At 44.5% G+C, this 25,287-nt stretch overlaps 1 protein-coding gene across 1 annotated transcript in view; it reads right to left on the reverse strand.

Annotated features, from left to right (window-relative positions):
- Positions 1-11,031, reverse strand: part of LOC118380059 (short transient receptor potential channel 3) — a 50,747-nt gene extending 39,716 nt beyond the window's left edge. The window contains exons 1-2 of the mRNA XM_052511864.1: positions 10,693-11,031; positions 181-955 (exon numbers count right to left, since the gene is read on the reverse strand). Coding sequence (XP_052367824.1) covers positions 181-955; positions 10,693-10,847 — 930 coding nt within the window. The 5' untranslated portion in view covers positions 10,848-11,031. The remainder of the gene's footprint in view (positions 1-180; positions 956-10,692) is intronic.
- Between the last annotated feature and the right edge of the window lie 14,256 nt (positions 11,032-25,287).

The raw sequence follows: 25,287 nt of genomic DNA on the forward strand, positions 1-25,287 counted from the left end.
AAACAACAACAGTCAGCAAGCAGTTAGCTTCTGAGTAGAAGGTCAGCAAAATTCTGTGAAATTTCCCCAAATTCCTAGGATTTCTGTAAAACCTAAGAATTCAGAAATAGATTTCTGAAAAACCTACGCATTTGGGAAAGTTTCAGAAAGTTTGCAACCCTGAGTGCAGTAGTGTCCTACCTTGAACTCTTTCTCGATGTTGGCCAACTTGGTCAGTTCGTTGCTGAGCTCCAATGCGGTGAGCACTGGGTCCTCGCTAGACAGTGACAGGTAAGCCGGGCTGGCCAGGCCCCGGTAGGCATTGATGCGTGAGCGTGAGTGGCTGAACGCGTCTTTGCCCTGTTTCTCGGCACATTCTACACACTTGCAGAAGTAGTCATGCGGCCGCTCGATGCGCGCACCCTTCAGCAGCAGCATGTGCACCACCTCGTACTTCTGGCAGTGCGCAGACAGAATGATGGGGGTGATGTCGGGCGAGAAGCGCGTGCCATCCTCATCGTATGAGTAGAAGTCGTCGTCCTGCAGCTCGCACGGACTCCGTGTCAGTCGCTCGCTAGCCTGGAAGGATGGATGGGCCAAGATGGTTTCCACTATCCTGACGTAGCCTTTCGAGATAGCCAAGAGCAGGGCGTCACCGATGCGCGCCAGGTTATCCCTCCGCAGGAGCAGTTCCGTCACCTCCAGGTGCTCGTTGCCCACCGCCAGCTGCAATGCGTTCTGGCCCATGTAGTCCACGCAGTTGACATTGAGCGTGGTAGAGTCCTCCAGCATCTTGCGGACCACAGGGATGTTGCCGTACTCTGCCGAGTCCAGAAAGCGCTCTTCCTCAGCGGTCATGCTTGTGGTGCGGTCGTTGAACATGAAGGCCGGCCCGCGCATCTGTGGTCGACGACCCTTCTCCCGCGCCGCTATCATCCGCCGGTGGGCGGGGAGCTCAAGTTCCGCTGCCGCTTTCCTTGCAGAGATGGAGAAAACGACATTATGGTTACTTCCTCTGTGAAGAGCTCTGACTTTTGCAAACATACTTACCACCAAGTTGTATTGAATACCAGCTATAAAGAACATTACCCATAATAAAGATGACCTACTCTACCAGTCAAAACAGTCAACTTTAAATGGACTCAACTTCAGTTGTAGACCTGTTTTACAAAGTTTACAAAACCACCCTTCAACATTCAAAGAGACCAGTGCTATAAGAGCAGAGATTTGAAGGCATGCTTGCATTTTGAATTATGTTGCGTTTTGGCATAAGGGCGTATCTAGAGCATCATGTTTGGTGTCTGCACAGTTTGTTGTTCCTTGATCCATAGCCATGTCATCCCACCAGCCCATGCCTTCCCTACGTTCACAACAGAGTGGAGAGCGGCAGCAGTGTATTCATTAGAGCCCAGCACCAAGCCACCCCAACAGTCTCAGTGAAAAGTGCAGTGACAGAGTGCCCCACAGACTGTGGAAGAAATCCTTCTGGCGTTAATAGCATTTTAATGAAACACAACAGATGCCTGGGTGATACAACTACAGGTTGCACTAACATATCAGGGGTTTCTGTGCCAGGTTTCAAACCAAGCAAGTGCTCCTGCCAGAGATGAGAGCCATAGTCATTAAGCACATGTTGGAATACTTATTTCTGATAGTGGATTAATAATACCCAGGGTGTTTGGGAAGTATTTGTCAACAATTGGTAATTGAGTAATAGTAGTTGGTCCATAAAATTGGAATGAACTTGACATTTATCAAATTAAATTAGTAGACAATTAATAGACAATTCCACTAATTCAATTCGGTTCCATTCCCTCTCCCTTTATAGACAACCAATTAAATTCAACTCAAGTCCAGTTTTGATTTAAAACATCAAACCCAATTTCAAGTCAATTACAGCTGCTATTACTACTTCTCTATAGATAAGAGCACTGTCATTCCACTGTCCTTGGTTGACGGATGGGTAGTGCTAGTCAGTTTGGCACACAAGGTAGGCTCCCTATCGCCACCTCTCCATACCTCTTCTGAAGGAATAGTACTGAAACGAATTTCCACCATTTCCCCTCTAAACACAGAAAGGAAATGTCAAACATTGTATCAACGATTTCATCTTCATCAGCATCCTCCTCAAGCAGGGCATTTTATTTGAGCGTGGTCTCGACGAGACCTGTTACACTTTTACTTTATTTTCCTTGAAGAAGTGTGTCACCTGAAGGTAAAGTATGTCACCTTAAAGTTAGTGTGTCACCTTAATTAAGGTAAAGTATGTCACCTTATGTCACGCCCTGACCATTGAGAGCCCTTGTTTCTCTATGGTGTAGTAGGTCAGGGCGTGACTATTCTAGTTTATAATTTCTATGTTGTGTTCTAGTTTATATTTTCAATGTTGGTGTTGTGTATGATTCCCAATTAGAGGCAGCTGGTAATTGTTGTCTCTAATTGGGGATCATATTTAAGTAGCTATTTTTCCCACCTGTGTTTGTGGGATATTGTTTTGTGTTTGTGCACCACGTAGTCATGTTTAGTTGTTCTTTTATTGGTATATTTTTGTTTTGCTGATGTTCCTCTTGGAAATAAATATGTGGAACTCAACATCCGCTGCGCCTTGGTCCTACTCTTACGACAACCGTGACAGAATATCAACGACCAAGCAGCGTGCAACGATGGGAAAAATAAGTTGGATCTGGAAAGAAATCATTGAAGGACAGTAGACCCTTCCTTGGCAGGAGTTGCAGAGGACGCAAGAAGGAGGGAGACGACACCGGGGACCGCGGCCACAGAAACCCCAAGATTCTTATGGGATGACATGGCTATGGATCAAGGCACATGGAGCTGGCGGCTGAGCAGAGGGAAGTGCCAGAGACCATCTGGGAGGTGATAGAGAGGTGTTTGGTTGACCCAAGGAGAGTACCATAGCCCGCCTGGGAGTCGATGGAACAGTGTGAGGAGGGATACCGGAGAATGGAGTTGGCTAGGAATATGCGGCAACGCAGGCGTTTGGAGGAGCGTGTCATCCGTCCGGTGGAACCTGGGCCGGCTCCACGCATCTGGCATCCAGTGCGCCTCCCCAGTCCGGTACGGCCTGTGTCTCCTCCTCGCACTCTCCCTTAAGTGCGTGACCACATATTTATTTCCAAGAGAAACTTCAGCAAAACAAAATTATACCAATAAACGAACAACTGAACGTGACTACGTGGTGCACATGTGGACTGTGGACCGTTGCAGGAGGTTCCAGACTGTGGACCGTTGCAGGAGGTTCCAGACTGTGGACTGTCGCCGGAAGCTCTGGACTGTGAACCGTCGCCGGAAGCTCTGGAATGGGGACAGTCGCCGGAAGCTCTGGAATGGGGGCCGGAAGATCTGGACTGGGGACCATCGCCGGAAGCTCTGGACTGTGAACCATCGCCGGAAGCTCTGGACTGTGAAGTCGCCGGAAGCTCTGGACTGTGAACCATCGCCGGAAGCTCTGGACTGTGAAGTCGCCGGAAGCTTTGGACTGTGAACCATCGCCGGAAGCTCTGGACTGTGAACCATCGTCGGAAGCTCTGGACTGTGAACCATCGCCGGAAGCTCTGGACTGTGAAGTCGCCGGAAGCTCTGGACTGTGAACCATCGTCGGAAGCTCTGGACTGTGAACCATCGCCGGAAGCTCTGGACTGTGAACCATCGCCGGAAGCTCTGGACTGTGAACCATCGCCGGAAGCTCTGGACTGTGAACCATCGCCGGAAGCTCTGGCCTGAGAACCGTCGCCGGAAACTCTGGCCTGAGAACCGTCGCCGGAAGCTCTGGCCTGAACCGTCGCCGGAAGCTCTGGACTGTGAACCATCGCCGGAAGCTCTGGACTGTGAACCATCGCCGGAAGCTGTGGTCTGTTATGAATCTTCTAAGGAAGGAAGTAGAAGGAAATACAAACAATAGACTGACCAGGTGAATCCAGGTGAAAGCTATGATTCCTTATTGATGACACTTGTTAAATACACTTCAATCAGTGTAGATGAAGGGGAGGAGGCAGGTTAAATAAGGATTTTTAAGCCTTGAGACAATTGAGACATGGATTGTGTGTGTGCCATTCAGAGGGTGAATGGGCAAAGCAAAATAGTTTTGTGCCTTTGAACGGGGTATGGTAGGTGTCAGGCGCACCGGTTTGAGTCAAGATCTGCACAGCTGCTGGGTTTTTCACGCTCAACAGTTTCCCGTGGGTATCAAGAATGGTCGACCACCCAAAGGATATTCAGCCAAATTGATACAACTGTGGGAAGCATTGGAGTCAACATGGGCCAGCATCCCTGTGGAACGCTTTCGACACCTAGTAGAGTCCATGCCCCGACGAATTGAGGCTTTTCTAAGGGTAAGGGGGGGGCGTGGCATGCTACTTTGCAGTATGCTACGTTTAGTCCCTTAACGCCCATTGTTTTGCTGTGGGTAAGTAAATACAGTCAAACTGTGGGTTCGCTGACACGCAGGATCTATATCTTGTCCGGCTTGATAATTATCCATGAAAGGAAGTTTATTTGTAATTTGGGTGACTATCCGTTATAATCAACCCAGCATCAAATGAAGTGCCAGCATACTGTACAATAAATGGGCAAACAAAGTGTAAATCAATAGAGAGAAACAAGTGATGGGAATTCAGTTAACCTTGCATTGGTGACCTTTGTCAATAGCCTGAAAAAGCAATCAATGCAATGCCTCGCTTCCCATATCAAACCGCACACTCATTTGTTCATATTTATTTGATGAGTAATGCCAGGAAAGGAAAAGTCATCAAAGGAGAAACATTTTTAGTTGGGTAAATTAAAGAGAAAAATGGACTCAGCTTATGAAATAGGCTACCAATGAGAATGTACTGTGAACAAAAATGTATTCATTGGTTAACTATTCTATTCCAAAAATAAAATAAAAAGTGTTAATTAAATAACATCACATAGGGACGTCACTCAGAGCAACATTTCTCCTCCCATAATGGTCCTTGAGATTTGCCCTTGAGCAGGAAATTAATTTTACAGGCATGAACAGCTGAAGACCCTTAGGACTTGCTACCCCAATGACTTGCTGGCAGGCTTGAGGGGACACTGCATCCTCCATATATAGCCAAATGCTTCAGACACCCAAGGGATAACCTAGAATTAACATGACTATTTCCCCTTTGCCTCGATAGAACAACGGCTGCCAGAAATTGATTGGGTTAATAGGCTAACGTATCATCTTAATTAGAGTAATAATAGGGTTAGATTTCCACTCTGACATTACATTTCTTCCACATTGGAGAATATTGGAGGATCATTCATTCAAATAATGCCCTGCGATAGAGAAGCAGGGTATCCAGGGGTTGTACTTGGCCGGCAGGTAGCCTAGCGGTTAGAGTGTTGGGTCAGTAACCAGAAGGTTGCTAGTTTGAAACCCAGAAGAATCTGTCACTTCTGCCCGTGAGCAAGGCACTTAACTCCAATGGCTCCGTGTCACCGTCAATAATGTCTGATCACCTGGCTGTGACCACACTCTCCACGGGTGTCTCCTGGGATGTGGGATATGCAAAAAACACATTTCCAATTCACACCTCACACTTGTACAGATTACCCACATGTACATGCAGTGAAACAGGACAAATATAGGCACCCCTATTACCCTTATGGCTGATGCTTATAGACATGATCCTTATGGCTAATTCTTATAAACATTACCCGGTTGGCTAACCCTTATAGACATTACCCTTATGGCTAATTCTTATAGACATTCCCCTTATGGCTAACTCTTATAGACATTCCCCTTATGGCTAACTCTTATAGACATTCCCCTTATGGCTAACTCTTATAGACATTCCCCTTATGGCTAACTCTTATAGATATTCCCCTTATGGCTCATTCTTATAGACATTACCAAATCAATGTACTGTATTCATGTAGCACACCAGACTTTTGGTTAACAAAATAGAGGAGGAGAAGAATCTAGTAATACACAGGACATAATAGTGTGGAATGCATTCCCAGTGCATCCATTTGAGGCAAAGGCTAAGTGGCAGCAAAAATTGACTTGAGGGTGTAAGTCCAAAAGTCCTATGTGAATAGGGTCCATATTGGGTCCTAATGGTGGTTATTGGTCCATTAGCAATAATGATGGTGCAATAGTAGACATATGTTCACAACCCTTGACCCGAAATTTGGCAGGCATGCAAGGGGTAAGGCAGACAGTAGCTCAACCAAGAGGTATATGCCAGTTTGGTCTGATGGTAGTGCTATAATGCAAGCAAACGCATTCTCCTTTATCCTACTCCAAGCTGTAGTGTGGGTTTGGGGAAGTACTGACCAGCTCTATTCATCACAAGCTAGCGAGAAGCCAGTCAGATGCTATCTAAATTAAATCCATTTTCTCAACACAAAGACTCCTGGTCTGCCTGGTTAGCTGCACAAAATATAGTTTCCAAAATGAATTTCAAGCCCAAACTGGAAAAAAATAATGCTTAAAAAGCCCAATTCAGCCATTTTTTTCAATATCAAATCCTTTCTGGGTAATAATTAAGTACCTTACTGTAATAGTTCAATTAAAACTGAATTTGGACTGCAATGGGCCTTAAATAAAATGTCTAATTATCAATAGCCCCTGAGCACCAGTCAATACTCTTCACTCCTCATTTAGCTAGTTACTGAGAACTGCTCAATGTTTAATGTCCTCAGAAAGGAAAGAAGCTAGACACCGAACCTCTTATCCGATTCACTACTTCAAAACATGCCACCGTCTCCATAGAAAGTATCGATTGGACAACGCTACAATCAAATGTGCTGGAACCCACGCACCGTATCTTCTCAGATACACATGCTAGATTAGAGAGGCCACACAAAACAACCATGAACTGACAGGAACCCCTTTTATCCTGGTTGAATCAATAGACCATCCCAATGTGGAATTGGAACATCGGTCTAATGATGGATGATACTTCTAAACTCTGTCCAACCAAAGCCTCTTCCTCCCAAACTCTCCGCCCACTCATCCCAGGGCAACACCATTCAGCAGGTTAATAACAGGCTATATAAAACAACCACATCTGTGGGCTGTGACTGTGAGTAACCTAAGCTGTTAGGAACAGCACTGTGGGGATAATATAAATACTTCTTCTCCTTCTCATAACCATTCTATACTATAGATGGGCCTGTACAGACAAAGAGTCCCATAGTAGGTGTGCTGATCTACTGTAGGATCAGTGTTGCCATTTAGATCTTAATGAATAAGATGATATGGATGGACAGGGAGGACTTCATCCTAGATACAGCACTGAGATGCGTTGTGAATACAGGCCTTGATCTTTATAAGCCATGCATACTCCTCCTCAGCAATATTTATCCTCCTTGCCCTTCCCCGAGCTGACAAGGTAAAAATATGTCGTTTTGCCCCTGAGCAAGGCAGTTAACCCACTGTTCCCCGGGCACCGAAGATGTGGATGTCGATTAAGGGAACACCCCGCACCTCTCTGATTCAGAGGGGTTGGGTTAAATGCGGAAGACATTTCAATTGAAGGCATTCTCCCCATTTCCCTTTCTAACTCGCACTGTCTCCTTTTCCCCTTCACTGTCCTATCTGATTAATAAAACCACAAAAAATACAAAATTCCCACTTATATTAATAGAAACACCATTATGTACCATAGCTGAGCTTCACAAGCTACTCATCCACCACCATACATCATCCTTTTCATCCACCACCACACATCATCCTCCTCTTCCACCACCATGCATCCTCCTCCTCATCCACCACCATACATCATCCTCATCCACCAACCTACATCATCCTCCTCCTCCACCTTAGCCCTAACTGTGGTTGCAGACATTTTTCCCCCACACTCGGTTACAGGCTGCACTCCAGGGGAACAGTTGTTTACTATCAAATCAGAAGCAAACTGCCAGAGCGGTCAGTCACACAGTCAAAAGGTAAAAGTCAGGATTCTACCCATTCCGCTACTGATACTGCCAAGACAACAGGATGGCGGGCCATTTCAACTGATCAAGGACAGCAAAAGAAAGCACCATCCAACAACATGAAAATGTCTTGGCTCCTGCTGGTACAGCAGCCCAAACAGAACAAGTGATCTAGTACATTTGAACCCGAGCCGTACACTGACAGGAAAGAGGAAGAGCATCATACGCCATGTTACTTTTGTCAAGTTAGGGATTTGGCCACAGCCGGTGAAGACACTGACTGGGCAGAGCCGGACACACTGCCTTAGAAAGTGCCTGGACACGAAAAAAGCCATTGAGTCACAGCTTCAGCCCCTGCTAATTATACAATACAAAAGCTTCAATTACTATGAAGTACTGTTGTCCAAGCCAGAATGGTCCATAGAGCAGGAGCCTGTTTCCTGATTCTGTAGCGTGAGGCAGCTTAATGTACAAGACATGTACACCCCCTGGACAGGACAAAAGTCTACTGCAGGGCTTTATTATTGTACTGATTACTATTGTATGCCTGCCATACACTATTTCCATGCCACTCCAGAGGATGTTGGTAAAACAGGTACAAGTGTCATAATAACAATTAACAGTGCAGAGGATATTGTGGTAATCTGCAATTGGACTTCGAGTGACATTCGGTCACATGATCAGGACTCAAGGAACTCATTTCGCTCACGTCTGTTAATTACATTCATTAGCAAATCACTGATGCTGTAACTTGTCTGACATGCCTTCAAAAGAAAGAATATGACAGGTCAGAATTTGGACCATTTTGAAAGGAAAGGGCAATGGAACAAACTACCAAAACAATTTGGTTTGACAATACAGTTGCTTTGCACCATAATTAGAACCCCAAATCCAATGTGTAAAAACATTTGCAGTAGGACATGGTCTTCAGGTCTTGTTTTTGTCTTTCTTAAAGAACATACGATAAAGCTAGCTCTTGGAAGGGAAATAGGACGAATCAGAGGACGAATTTCACTGCCTGGAGGAATTCATGACCTTTACTTCCTGGGTGGTCGAGGTGGAACAAGACTTTCTTATGCTCTGTCAGTGGGAATCTTTTGCTGAAAATACAGTGCCTCTCCAACTATTCTACACATGCAAGGCACTACTGAGTTGCCATAATGGGTGGACCACTAAAACGATCCCATGGACTGAAGAAATATATATCTATTCTACTCATTCAAATTCTATGGAGTCTCCATAGCCTGAGTGTCAGTCTGTTTGTGCCATCATTCACATTCATTATCATACAAACATGTTTGCTTTGACAATGAGCAATGGAGTTGGAAAGAGCACACACAGATCTGGGACCAGTCTAGGGTCTCTACACCTAGGGAGAACATCACATGTTGGCAAGGCATAACATTGGCAAGGCATAAAATGGCATTGGTATTTTAAATGCAAGATATCCACTTTTCTCATATTCACAAACTCAACATACACCTAAGGAATATCTAAGTAAATATTAAAATGGCATCACACAAGACCTGAGCTATTACTTTACCCAACACAGCAGGGAAGTGGGACTGCCTACTGTTTGAAGGGTTCATTTTAAAGTATTTCGACTGACTTTTCAAATGTTAAATATACATCTCAGCTTCGTCTGACAATGTTGTTCCATAGTTAGGATGTTAAACACTGCACCACTTACCATAAGCCCTGTGCTACATTTGATGTATTAGCCCAAAGCAAGTATCACCAGGATAAGATAGTATAAAGCAGAGCAATCACCCATATCAGCCCACTTTACGTCACCATGTGTGACACATGATAACGTGTTAATTAATGGGTACGATATGGAGAACCTCTGAAGACTGGAGTGGATTTACACACACAGCAGTGTGTATTAGATTGACATACTCCTGTCTAGATGATCATCTCTGATGTATGGCCATAACAAAATAGAGTTGAGAGCTAGTGCCTGCAAATGAGCGATGCCTGCAAATGAGCGAAACATTGATATCAGCAATGTTGACAATAGATAGATGAGGCCTTAGAAATCATGCTGTCTCAGAGTTGTTGTAATTTCTCAAATGTGATCTGTGTGTGTGGAATGGATTAAGTAAATGGATTTTCTTAAGTAAATGGGATTTGAAAACAGGAAAGGCACATAATACAATCTGAATCATGCGAGTTATGTAGTAGCCTGCATATGAACATGAGATTAATTAGAACGTCTGCTGTTTCAGCATTTTTACATGCTGAGTGAGTCTCAACATGATACAAAAAGTAGGAGACATGTAGGCTACCTGTAGGTTTATGCATTATCCAACCAAAAAGAGTGAACAGTAGCATGGTCTCTTGTCTGCACTCTCTCTCTCTATGACCACGGACTGAATTATCCACAAGGTGGCGCAAGTATTGTCACAAACACTGCCAATGTCCAAAGATGCAGCTACATTTTATATGAATAAAATTCCAATTTTGGTATGGCCCAAAACAACATCATTGCACTAGGCTTCCAGTTGAAGGCTTCGTATTGGATGACTTTATATGACATATCAGTGCAACAGATATGAATAAACGTGATTTTCAAAAAATACATGAGAAGATAAGATTTTTATTCGGACCAAAGGCAGAAAGAAAACAGTCCCTTTAAGTGGCAGGTGTCTTAAAATAATGATTCATTCAATATCAACAGTTTTAAGTAAAGTTTTTAACCCACACAAATATTCAGTAGCATATCTAAATTCACCTGCCCACTTTATTTAGCCTCCAATGAGTTCTACAGCCTAAGTGGCGCCGATAATAGGTTTGCCTACTCACATATTATAAGCATAATATCCAGACGAATCCCGGATTGTTTGGACGGATTTTAGGTAATGTACATCCACACAGCCGTTTTCCTCTTTCCAACACTGTTCATCCTCCTCTTCGGAGAACGATACTCTCTCGTGATACTTTCTGCCCTTCGTTGACATATGGCCAGTAGTCACTCTTTCTGCACACTCTTTCTGCTGTCTCCTTTTTTTTGCGGCAAAGCTTCGAAGTCAGCACGTCCGTTTGGGTTTAGGAATGGAGCCGGACGCACGCTTGCGTTCTCCGCAGGTAGCCTACTGTTGGCTATTTCCCCGGGCCGGTGTACAACAGTGGGCTAGTTTGCATATGTGAATTGAAAGGGATGTTGTAGTGGCCCGCCCATTCCCGTCAAACGAAAGCTCATCAAGAACTGTCTTTATAATTACCACTGCCACCACCACCACTAGACTACATAAGAGAGGAAGTGCTTGCCTTGAGGAAATCACCCAAACCTTGGAACTGAAAGATGTTTGCTTGCTTTCCATTATTGCTTTATTTGGATTATAAATCACAGAGACAGCTGAATGAATACCAGTGCAGCACTCTTACAGCAATCTTATCTGCTTGAATAACATCTAGAGTGGTTTGAATTGCTTATGAAAGTATGAATGCATTTAAACCTACTAGGCCATTGCTAGCTACATACTGTATACTGGCCAATATGTGCTACAACACATCAAAATGTCCATGCAGTTGTGAATACAGAATTCCCAAAAATGAGATGACACCATATATCCCCCAAGGTACCTTTACACGAATGAACCATTTGGCATACTGTACATGAAATATGCACAAAGTAAACACTAGATGTAAGACCCAATTACTGGCCACTTTTGCATCTCTCTCTCTCAACCAGCCCCAACCCGTACTCACATTGATCTCAAGTGTGTGTGTACGTGTGTGTCTATGTGTGCTTGTGCGTATATAGGAGAGGTTTTTGTGTGAATATCAGACCATACCTTTACACCAACGGTATACATTGACTGTACAAAACATTAGAAACACACAGAAACTGTTGAGCGTGAAAAACCCAGCAGCGTTGCAGTTCTTGACTCAAACTGGTGTGCCTGGCACCTACTACCATACCCTGTTCAAAGGCACTTCAATCTTTTGTCTTGCCCATTCACCCTCTGAACGGTACACATACACAATCCATGTCTCAATTGTCTCAAGGCCTAAAAATCCTTCTTTAACTAGTCTCCTCCCCTTCATCTACACTGATTGAAGTGGATTTAACAAGTGACATCAATAAGGGATCATAGCTTTCACCTGGATTCACCTGGTCAGTCTATGTCATGGAAAGAGCAGGTGATTCTAATGTTATGTACACCCAGTGTATATTAAACCATTAAGGGTGAAAGAAAAGTCTTTATATGGCACTGTAAAACTGTAGAACATGACAGGGATGTGTGAAATGATTGGGTTAAATGACAGTGCCGGTCTGTTCAGATCCGGGGACAGCCCCAATAAATGTCAGCTTGGCCATTTCAGCACCATGGACAGCGAATGCCACATTGGATCATTTAAGAACCCTGGACAGCTCCGCTCACCACATTGGTCAATTCAGAACCCTGGACAGCTTTGTTCACCATATTTCGTCATTTCAGAACATTCTGCCCACCACAGCAGCATGCTCACCAAAGACAGCACTGCAGCATTGCTCACTCAGCACACCTGTACACCTGAGCAGAATTTGTCTGCCCATTCAGACCATATGGTACAAATCGACCATAGCTATTTATTTTACTCCAATTGTGCCCCAAGGGGCAACAAGTGTCTGTCTTGGGAAACATCAACTTTTCCAGTTTTGCAGCATAGTGCAGATGGTATCTCTGCTAAAAGATGTCGGGGATTCAAATCAATGTACTGGGTTTGAAATATGCAACCGCATGCCCCATTGATATACCAATGCCAGGTAATCAGTTGGAGAGCTCCAACTCCCAGATCAACCTCTATGTTGTGTCTTCTGATGAGGACAAAGAACTCAACGGGGCACCGGAGGAATCCAGGGAGTTGCATGGCAGGAATAGGAAGATCGACATCCTGTCCTCCATAGCAGAGAGGATTTTTAATTGTTTTATTTATTTCTATCACCTTTATTTAACCAGGTAGGCCAGTTGAGAACAAGTTCTCATTTACAACTGCGACCTGGCCAAGATACAGCAAAGCAGTGCAACAAATACAACAACACAGAGTTGCACAATGATTTAGGGTATTCCTGGCCACACATTTGGCACAATGCCAAGTTGGCATTCTCATTCAACTTCACTTTCATTTCCTGTGGGGCGGCTGGTAAAAATGCACCAGCAATAATTATCTATCAATCATATGAGCTATCGTAGCCTAAATCAAAATATCACTTCTCACATGTACATGTATGCTCCTTAGGTCTCCAGTGTGTGTGATAACTCAAGGTTTGTCCAGACCATGTGAACACTAAAAAACTGATGTTGCCATCCATCCAATTACCAGGCTGTCCTTTGGGTTTTAGTTACCATTAACATGATTAGCACACATCCCTCTGTGCTCACTCTAGCAATAGGGGCTGTTAGCCAATAAACAGAGAGACCGCCTGCAGCATAACCAGACCTCTATTGAGTGATGACCCGAGGCAATTGAATGGTACAGCTACTCTATCAATACCCATCGCTGTGTGTGGCCCACATGGCACAAGAAGCTCTGTGCATCTGTGCTTGAAGTGCGGAAGATGTCTTGGTCAGAAAGAACAATCTGTATTTGGGGCTCCACAACGTGGTGGGAGTGCTTGGTCTTCAACCATTGAAGACTCGTGCTCGATATGACAGAGTTGGTGGAGTTTTGATGGCCTCAAAAGAAGTTATCATGGAGAACAGGTGAACTGTAGAGAGGGGTGCAAAGCAGGAGCCAAATTTGTAGCAGAAAGTTCAAAGGTGGTGAGTGATATCAAAATGAGCTTGAATGAGACTGACAAATCCTAAATCAACTGCCAACTCCCTCCGTTCAGATGAGTCAACGCAGTGCCTATTTCACCATTGGCTGGAATTGCTTGATGAGATTTTATACAACCAGTGTGACGCACCGGGTTTCTAACCCTGGTCTCCTTTATACCACAAGGCTATGTTAGCCTGCTGAGCTAAAGCCTAAACATTCGTTTGGTTAGTTAATGCAAGTCTTCAGGTCTCAAGCAAGGTCAAGCATCAAACAAGCCTGGTTCACGAAAGAAGAAGAAAAACAAGAAGAGGAATACTGTCCATTATCTTGCAGAGAAGGCTCATTTGTATTTTTGCTCACAACCACCTCTGTTACACAGACAGGCGATGCGATTGGTCGATACAACTTGATAATTTCCAAGTCATTATTCACTCTATGGCATGGCCCAGGCAGATTCACGAAAGCCATCTGCTTGCACCTGGCAGCTTCAAACAGGTTAGGACAGCTCTTAATAAGGTCTTCCTAATGGTTTATTGAAAGGACTAAAGGTCTTAAGAAGTTTTAGGCATAACTTTTATTCTTACCCATAAAAGTAGGAATACATTTTCTCAGTGCTCAGCACTTTCCTACTCTGAGAGGTGTTACACATACGGAACTGGAGAGAGTGAGGCGTGACCTGACTGTGTAGCTCAAATTAGATTTCTCCAGTTGTCTTGTAGCTAGCTGAGTTTGAAAAAATTGCCCATTGGTGAAAACCTATTGACTGCATGTGGTGTTGACCTACAGATAACTTCTGAAAAGCTGTTATGATATACACTACCGTTCAAAAGATTGGGGTCACTTAGAAATGTACTTGTTTTTTAAAGAAAAAGCATGTTTTTTGTCCATTACAATAATATCAAATTGATCAGAAATACAGTGTAGACATTGTTAATGTTGTAAATGACTATTGTAGCTGGAAACGGCAGATTTTTAATGGAATATCTACATGGGCGTACAGAGGCCCATTATCAGCAACCATCACTCCTGTGTTCCAATGGCACGTTGTGTTAGCTAATCCAAGTTTGTCATTTTAAAAGGCTACTTGATCATTAGAAAACCCTTTTGCAATGTTGTTAGCACAGCAGAAAACTGTTGTTCTGATTAAAGAAGCAATAAAACGGGCCTTCTTTAGACTAGTTGAGTATCTATGAGGCGTTTGTTTCTCAAACTAGATACTCTAATGTATTTGTCGTCTTGCTCAGTTGTGCACTGGGGCCTCCCACTCCCCTTTCTATTCTGGTTAGAGCCAGTTTGCACTGTTCTGTGAAGGGAGTAGTACACAGCGTTGTACGAGATCTTCAGTTTCTTGGCAATTTCTCTCATGGAATAGCCTTCATTTCTCAGAACAAGAATAGACTGATGAGTTTCAGAAGAAAGTACTTTGTTTCTGGCCCTTTTGAGCCTGTAATCGAACCCACAAATGCTGATGCTCACACCTCTGGGCTGGTGACACACACCTCTGGGCGAGCGCGAGGAGCAGGCACAGAACGTACTGGACTGGGGAGGAACACTGGAGGCCTAGTGCATGGAGCCGGGACAGGTGGCGCCAGACTGGTGACACGCACTTCAGGGCGAGTGCTGGGAGCAGACACAGGACGTACCGGACTGGGGACACGCAATTGAGGGAGAGTACGAGGAGCAGGCACAGGACATACTGGGCTGTTAAGGTGCCCTGGAGACCTGGTGTGTATAGCCGGTATCAATTATTCCGGAACGTGAACACACTTCTCAGGACGAGTACGGGGAACTGACTGTGGCACCAAACTGACAACACATTCCTTAGGGCAAATACCGTGCATCCTCCACCAACTCAACAACTCTCCAATTTCTCTCTCCTCCAAATTGTCCCTCTTCTCCCAGACTGGCTCTGGTTCACTCCTCGGCCCCGCTGACTGCTGTATGTGCCCCCCAAAAATGTTTTTCTTGGGGTTTCTGTGACCTTCCTCCCCAACTTTGTCGTTGTCCCTCCTTCGCTGCTTCCGCCTGCTTCCATGGCAGGCTCTTGTGTCCTGCCATTATTTCCTCCCAAGTCCAGAATATTCTCTCCCTGATCTCCTCCAAAGACCAGGATACCATCTCCTCCCGAGCACTCTGCTTGGTACCGTTGTGAGGGGATATACTGTCAAGTTGTTCGTAATAATGATGATTGGACCAAGGCGTATGTTGAGTTCCACATATTTTAATGAAAGTGAAACTAAGCAACGACAAAAACAAAATAAACAATAAACTAACAACAAACCGTGACTACAGATATACTATGTGCACTAACTCAAAACACATACATACAAACAATATCCCATAACCCACAGGTGGACAAAATGTAACTTAAGTATGATCCCCAATTAGAGACAACGATTACCAGCTGCCTCTAATTGGGAAGCATACACAAACACCAACATAGAAAATAAACCTAGAACCCCACATAGAAATAACAAACTATCACGTCCTGACCTACTCTACCATAGAAAATATAGGCTTTCTATGGTCAGGCCGTGACACTGACAAGGTAAAAATCTGGCATTCTGCCCTGAACAAGTAAGTTAACCCACTGTTCCTAGGCTGCCATTGAAAACAATAATTTATTCTTAACTGACTTGCCTAGTGAAATAAAAAATAAAAAATTGTTATCACATGTTGGGGAAAAAGGCAATCAATTGACCTTGTTCAGGGCTGTCTAAATATCTGACATGATCGTTAAGGAAGCAATAGACACAGAAATGCATGGGAATCATATTTTAGCAATATAAGCGTTTAGCATTATAGCATTCAATTTATATCAGTACATTTAATAGCATTTATTTGTATCCTTATGATCGAGACAGGCTTTGACAGTGTTAGAAGAAGACAGCCTCTCTATGGCCTAGCAGCTGTGAGCTCAAGAGATAAATATAGTTCATGCTGACAGTATTGTACACTTGGGTGTCTGAGTGTCTATACCGTTTTATTAACCAGATCTGTCACTCTTCAAGTGGTCGGTCATCCTCCCTTGGGAAAGAGGTCTTCTGACCTCGGTGGGACTACCTACTGTAGTTAAAGGGGCAGTTGCTACATCCATTTTTTTTTTACTTACAAATTAATTATATGGACCTATTGTTTCCCAAAGAATGCACTTAGTTCAACTGTCATAAACCATCACAAACCAAAATATAAGCTTGTTAAAGTCAAATGTTTGTAAGTTTAAACAAGCACTATAGCCTCAAAACATGGTTAAAACAAATGTTGATATCGTGGATGGTTAGTCCTTGCATCCATATCTCTTTCTATGAATTTGAAAGTGGTTACATTTCTCCAGCCCCATCCCTCAGCTTTTTACCGAAACTGGGGTGGGATTGGCTTTGATATCGTTTCAACCGCTGATTGCAGCTTTAAGTAAAAATGACTCTTCCAAGGACAAAAAGAGAATTAGACATTAGAAAGACAAAGATTTTAACACCCTAGAGTAGATTGACAGACAGAGATATTTTTGTTGTTGTTACATGGGCTGCGTCTCATTCCACCTCATCCGCTTATGTCGGCCTTCCGCATCTGAGGTGGAAAGAGGCAGAGCTACAGGGCTGTTTGTCAGACCAGGAGAAATCCCTAAAATCGGTCTTCTCATGAAAACGTCTGTAGCATCCGAATGGTATAGCCTACAACCCCATGAGCCCCACGGGACTTGTCTGACGTCGGTACCGTCGATGTGCCAACTTCTGTCTGTAGCATCCGAACCGTTTGGGCTACAAACTAATATTGTAACGGGATTCTTCCTGGGAAGGAGAGGCGGACCAAAATGCAGCGTGGTTATTTTGATACATCTTTAATAAAGATGAAAATAGAACAATATACAAAAACAAGAAACGTGAAGAACCGAAAACAGCCCTATCTGGTGTAACAAACACAAAGACAAAATCACCCACCAACCAAGGACCAAGCGGCGTGGTAAAAGACAGCGACGACAGCAGCAGCAGCAACAGCGGCCAGCATCACAGGACTCCTGGACATGGGAGGAGATACTGAACGGAGAGGGACCCTGGGCACAGGCTGGGGAATATCGCCGCCCCCAAAGCAGAGCTGGAGGCAGCGAAAGCTGAGCGGCGGCGATATGAGGAGGCAGCACGGCAGCACGACAGGTACGAGAGGCAGCCCCCTCAAACATTTTGGGGGGGCACACGAGATGTGGGGCTAAGCCAGGTAGCAGATCTGAGCTCACTCCTCGTGCTTATTATAAGCAGCGCGTTACTGGTCAGGCACCGTGTTATGCAGTTCAGCGCACAGTGTCGCCAGTACGTGCCCATAGCCCGGTGCGCTATAGGGCAGCCCCCTGAAAGTGTCATGCGAGTTAGGGCATCGAACCAGGGCGTACGGTGCCTGCTCAGCGTGTCTGGTCGCCGGTACGCAGTTTTGGTCCAGGGTATCCTGCGCCGGCTCTGCGTGCTGTGTCTCCGGGCGCTGGGAGGGTGCAGTGCATCCTATGCCTGCACTCCGCTTGTGCCGGGCAAATGTGGGAGTGGAGCCTAAGGGAGAGGTGCGTGTAGTAGGCACTAGATCTCCAGTGCTGCCGGAGTCTCCCGCCCGTCCGGCGCTGCCGGAGTCTCCCGCTCCAGAGGCGCCAGAGCCCCTCAGCCCAGAGGTGCCAGAGTCCCTCAGCCCAGAGGCGCCAGAGCCCCTCAGCCCAGAGGTGCCAGAGCTTCCGTCCCTCTGCCCCGAGCTGCCCCTCTGTCCCGAGCTGCCACTCTGTCCAGTGGGGTCATTTAGAAGGGTCACCGTGGGTTGGAAGCCACGGAGGCGGACAATGAGGCGGACTAAGACTATGGTGAAGTGGGGTCCACGTCCCGCGCCAGAGCCGCCACCGCAGACAGACGCCCACCCAGACCCTCCCCTATAGGTTAAGGTTTTGCGGCTGGAGTCCGCACCTTTCGGGGGGGTACTGTCACGTTCTGACCTTTATTTCTGTTGTTTTGTGAAGTCAATGTGTTGAGTGTGGTATAACGGCTGAATAGTTTGTGAGAAATGGGTGGTATTATAAACTGGTAAAATCTTACAGCATTGACTTTCACCTAAGGTCTTACACACCCCCCCACCCACCCACCCCGCCCGTCCTTTGAAATTGAAAACCTGTCGCTGTACAGTGAGTTATGACAACCATTTATGTTTTCTGTGAATGGAGGGAGTGAAAAATGGGTGTAGCTATTAACTGGTACATGTTTACGGTATTGACTTTTCAAGGTCCCCCCCATATGGCCTAATCTCTAGGTCCAATAACTATGCCCATGGCATTTGTTACTGTCAGAAAGTGTCAGTGTAACTGCTTGTGGGCATTTTACATTGTCCACACACACACAGACGAACGCACACTCACACTACTTCCCCATAGGGGTCTTGTCAAAAGTAGTGCACTATAAAGTGGAAAGGGGTGACATTTGGTACGCAGGCAGAGCCTCAGACCGCAGCTGTAGATTATACCACGTGGGCTGTGTTATTCATGTAAATAGGTTTATTAATGGCTTGGCCTCTGTCTGTTGCAGTCCAGTCTTCTAAGGCTCTGGGAGCAATACTCTATGAGTAGTGCTTATATTATACTATGATAGCAAGGTGGTCAGCGAAGCAACACATTGGCTCTGACGTGACTAAGCTTAACACCATGGTCAATTCCTTTTTTGAATTTGGAGGGGATCAACTAACGAACCGTTATACAACTAGTGCAGACAGGCAACTAAACATAGACAAGAACCCACAACTAACAATGATGAAATGGCTACCTAAGTATGATCCCCAATCAGAGACAATGATAAACAGCTGTCTCTGATTGGGAACCATATGAGGCCAACATAGACATACAAAAACCCTAGATGACAAAAACTCTAGACATACAACAACTAGAGTACCCACCCTAGTCACACCCTGACCTAACCAAAATATATAGAAAAACAGAGAATCTAAGGTCAGGGCATGACAGTTGCATTTAACCTAGTCAATTTTAAAGTATTTGTGTTACTGAGCTACACTCTATGGGTACTATAGATAGTTTGTGGTGAGTTTCGAAATAACGTTCTGTTATAAAGTTTTTTCACAGGACTTCCGTGAAAGCTTATTCCAAATTAAACCAACACCCTCCAATTGGGTGGTCCTTCTGTGGCTCAGTTGGTAGAGCATGGCGCTTGTAACGCCAGGGTAGTGGGTTTGATTCCCGGGACCACCCATACGTAGAATGTATGCACACATGACTGTAAGTCGCTTTGGATAAAAGCGTCAGCTAAATGGCATATATTATTATTATATTATAATCATTCTCCTATTTGTAATGCAATTTTGTCCTGCTACAGTGGTACATAGGGAAATAGAAGCTTATTCCAAATTAAACCAACACCCCCACTTCTCTGTCATGGTTCAAACCAGTGACAGTTGGTTCAGGTTGTTTCAACCACATTCATCTCTATACTACGCCTGTGGGTCCAGTCAGCCTCACAGTTTCCCACGCCGCTGAGTTCGGGGCAGACACAGCTGTAACCTATTTCCATCAAGTATTCAGCCCCCTTTCAGGTTTCCTGACTTTTCAATTTACAAAAATGGCCAATTTGTCAGCAAGACACATCAATTAATTCAGGTGACAAGAGTGTAAACCTAATGACAATCGCCAAATGTTTTGTAACAGATGTCTCTTTTCCTTCATCAAATGTCAGGTGCACAGTGCACTGTTTGGATGCTGGAATTATTGGAGTGGACGAAAGTGTGCAGGTAGACTACTTTTGACTGGTTGTGTTCATGCCACATTAAAAGGTAATACATGTTTACCATTAAAATACATGACTTTACTATTAGGCCCAATAAAACAAAGTAGACCCATAAAAAATAGGACGTCCCGTGAAAAAAATAGAGATCCCCTGAATGTCATGGTAAAATTCACGCACTGGGGGTAGTGGTGAGAGCACAGGGCTGGAAAGTTCATCATCATGCGTAGTCCATGCACAGAACAGAACAGAGATATCCAGCTAACCAGTTCTGGAGACACACACACAAGACCTCATACACACACACACACAGCTCCAGCTAAATCTTTCTGGACACGCAAATAGGTTCTCCAGACTTCCATTTGCCTGGGTAATGGTAATATTACTTTCAGATAATGATATCCCTGGGTCAAGTTCAATACTATATGTTCTCTGATTGGTTAGAGTGTGTGTTGTCAAGTTTGATAAGTCGGATCCCTCTATCTGGCGGAATCAGAGCTGATAGTTAGATAGGGAGATGGGCAGTCTCAGATGTTTGAAGCCTTGTATATTTGAATGTGCGTCTGTGTGTGTGCGGCTACCTCATTACAGATGCAAAGACACCCAGTCACATATTTAATAAGCCTGAAAGCTAAGGGGTGGTTCTCAATTCAATTATGCAAATTGTCCAACGCAAGACCTTTGATATGATAACGTAGTAATACCATTAACGTGTTAAGTTCTTGAGAGGGAATTCTACCATTGCATGCAGGTAACTGCCAAAATAAAGGAAACACCAACATAAATTGTCTTAATAGGGCGTTGGGTCACCACGGGCCAGAACAGCTTCAATGCACTGTGGCATAGATTCTACAAGTGTCTGGAACTCTATTGGAGGGATGTGACACCATTCTTCCATGAGAAATTCCATCATTTGGTGTTTTGTTGATGGTGGTGGCAAACGGCGTATCAGGTGCCGCTCCAGAATATCCCATTAGTGTTCAAATGGGTTGAAATCCGGTGGCAGACAGCCATGGCATTTGGTTTACATATATTTCATGCTCATCAAACCATTAAATGACCACTGTGGATGGGGGTTTAGTCATCCTATGTGGGAAAAGCCATGATAGCTAAAATAATGGCCTGCCCAGCATTTTTATGCATGATCCTAAGCATGATGGGATGTTTATTGCTTAATTAACTCAGGAACCACACTTGAGTGGATGCATCTGCTTTCAATATACTTTGTATCCCTCATTTACTCAAGTGTTTCCTTTATTTTGGCAGTTACCTGTACATGCACTTATCAGGTCCATCATGTATGATGCATGTACTGACAAAATGTTGCTTATGCTGCCTAAAGGCTAGCTAAAAGGATTGCAAACTCCATGATTGGTTTATATGAAGAAAACTAAATCTGACAGAATAACCCCCATTCAGCCACTGTATATCAGACATCGATCCTTGAAGGTACAATCTTTGTCACGCCCTGACCTTAGAGATCCTTTTTATGTCTCTATTTGGTTTGGTCAGAGTGTGATTTGGGGTGGGAATTCGATGTTCTATTATTTGTATTTCTATGTTTGGCCGGGTAGGGTTCTCAATCAGGGACAGCTGTCTATCGTTGTCTCTGAGAACCATACTTAGGTAGCCCTTTCCCCTACCTGTCTTTGTGGGAAGGTGTCTTTGTTTGTTGGCACTATAGCTTCACGGTTGTTTTGGATTGCTTTTGTTGGTGTCATATGAAATAAAGGAATATGTACGCTCAACACGCTGCACCTTGGTCCAGTTCTTTCAACAGCCGTGATAATCTGATATTAACAGCTATGTTTTTTTGTCATTTAAAAATAATGTATTGATTCTTGAGGAAAATCACCTCTACAATGCGTCATTAGCTTAATGCTACTGTCTTATCTGCAGTACATAACCCAAGCTATAGAATAAGGATGTTTCACACCAGTATTAGTAAACAATGTCTTTGTAATCAAACTATGTATAGATAGCTTCAACATACAGGTACAAAACATGAAGAACACCTCCCTCAGAGCAGCCTCAATTCTTTAGGGCATGGACTCTACAAAGTGTCGAAAGCTTTCCACAGGGATGCTGGCCCATGTTGAAGCCAATGTTTCCCACAGTTTTCAAGTTGGCTGGATGTCTTGACACACACTTGATACACAAACTGAGTGTGAAAACTCTGTAGTGTTGCAGTTCTTGAGACAAACCGGTGCACCTACTACCATATCCTGTTCAAAAGCACTTAAATATTTATGTCTTGCCCATTCACCCTCCATGGCACACACACACAATCCATGTCTCAATGCATGTCTCAATTAAAAATTATTCTTTAGCCTCTCTCCTACCCTTCATCTACACTGATTGAAGTGGATTTAACATCAATAAGGGATAATAGTGTATAATCAAACCATGTGTTACTTTACTATACAGTTTCTCCATCTATGATTGAAGAGTGGTAACAATTCTCCTGCCCCATCCTTTAGCTTTATAGCAAACCGCATGATGGGGCTGCCATTTAGCTGAAAAACATATTAAGGATTGTGGCATTAAGGTCCCCGGTCTGAAATGAACCAATCAAGCTGCAAGGTTACATTATCTGGCACCCTCTAGTGGGCTCATTCAGTAATGGTGGAATCTTAAACCCAGCAGTGTGTACAGTTAAATTACAAGTGAAACTAAGTGCATGCTCTTCAACCGATCGCTGCCTGCACCTGCCCGCCCGTCCAGCGGTTCTGTCACGACTTCCGCCGAAGTTGGCTCCCCTGGGTCGTCGTCACCGGCCTACTAGCCGCCACCGATACCTTTTTCGTTTGTCTGTTTGTTTTGTGTTATTATTTTCACCTGTGTCCTGTTGTATGTGCTTAATGAGCTTCCTTATTTAAAGTACGTGTACCCGCCCTTGTTTTGTGCGGGATTGTCTTTGTGTTACGTGTATGCGTTTAGGTAGAGGTGTATAATTTTCTGGACTTGGCACCCTGTGTTTTGGGTAGTCACAACACAGTGCCCTGTGTTGTTGGGCTTGTCTATTTTTGTGCCATATTAAAGAGCACTGTTTCCCAGTGGAACTCTCTGCGCCTGATTCCTTCCTCACCCACCTAGTCCCGCGTGACAGGTTCTGAATATGTGGACAACTACAAATACCTAGGTGTCTGGTTAGACTCTAAACTCTCCTTCCAGACTCACATCAAACATTTCCAATCCAAAGTTAAATCTAGAATTTGCTTCCTATTTCACAACAAAGCATCCTTCACTCATGCTGCCAAACATACCCTCGTAAAACTGACCATCCTACTGACCCTCGACTTCGGCGATGTCATTTACAAAATAGCCTCCAATACCCTACTCAACAAATTGGATGCAGTCTATCACAGTGCAATCTGTTTTGTCACCAAAGCCCCATATACTACCCACCACTGCAACCTGTATGCTCTCGTTGGTTGGCCCTCGCTTCATACTCGTCACCAGACCCACTGGCTCCAGGTCATCTACAAGACCCTGCTAGGTAAAGTCCCCCCTTATCTCAGCTCGCTGGTCACCATAGCAGCACCCACCTATAGCATGCGCTCCAGCAGGAATATCTCTCTGGTCACCCCCAAAACAAATTCTTCCTTTGGCCGCCTCTCCTTCCAATTCTCTGCTGTCAATGACTGGAACAAACTACAACATTCTCTGAAACTGGAAACACCTATCTCCCTCACTAGCTTTAAGCACCAGCTGTCAGAGCAGCTCACAGATTACTGCACCTGTACATAGCCCATCTATAATTTAGCCCAAATAACTACTTCTCCCCCTACTGTATTTATTTATTTATTTTTCTCCTTTGCACCCCATTATTTCTATTTCTACATTGCACATTCTTCCACTGCAAATCTATCATTCCAGTGTTTTACTTGCTATATTGTCTTTACTTCGCCACCATGGCCTTTTTTGTTGCCTTTACCTCCCTTATCTCACCTCATTTCCTCAGATCGTATATAGACTTATTACTTAGTTCTGGTTCTCCTTTGATGGCCGTATGTTTGACAGAGTACCCCCCCAAGTAGCCTTGGTAGAACAAGGAGCCCACACATAGCCTTGGTAGAAACAAGGAGCCCACACATAGCCTTGGTAGAAACAAGGAGCCCACACATAGCCTTGGTAGAAACAAGGAGCCCACACATAGCCTTGGTAGAAACAAGGAACCCACACATAGCCTTGGTAGAAACAAGGAGCCCACACATAGCCTTGGTAGAAACAAGGAGCCCACACATAGCCTTGGTAGAACAAGGAGCCCACACATAGCCTTGGTAGAACAAGGAGCCCACACATAGCCTTGGTAGAACAAGGAGCCCACACATAGCCTTGGTAGAAACAAGGAGCCCACACATAGCCTTGGTAGAAACAAGGAGCCCACACATAGCCTTGGTAGAACAAGGAGCCCATACATAGCCTTGGTAGAACAAGGAGCCCACACATAGCCTTGGTAGAACAAGGAGCCCACACATAGCCTTGGTAGAACAAGGAGCCCACACATAGCCTTGGTAGAAACAAGGAGCCCACACATAGCCTTGGTAGAAACAAGGAGCCCACACATAGCCTTGGTAGAAACAAGGAGCCCACACATAGCCTTGGTAGAAACAAGGAACCCACACATAGCCTTGGTAGAAACAAGGAACCCACACATAGCCTTGGTAGAAACAAGGAGCCCACACATAGCCTTGGTAGAAACAAGGAACCCACACATAGCCTTGGTAGAAACAAGGAGCCCACACATAGCCTTGGTAGAAACAAGGAGCCCACACATAGCCTTGGTAGAAACAAGGAGCCCACACATAGCCTTGGTAGAAACAAGGAACCCACACATAGCCTTGGTAGAAACAAGGAACCCACACATAGCCTTGGTAGAAACAAGGAGCCCACACATAGC

The sequence above is a fragment of the Oncorhynchus keta genome, chromosome 4 (assembly GCF_023373465.1).
Source record: "Oncorhynchus keta strain PuntledgeMale-10-30-2019 chromosome 4, Oket_V2, whole genome shotgun sequence".
NCBI classification, from domain to species: domain Eukaryota; kingdom Metazoa; phylum Chordata; class Actinopteri; order Salmoniformes; family Salmonidae; genus Oncorhynchus; species Oncorhynchus keta.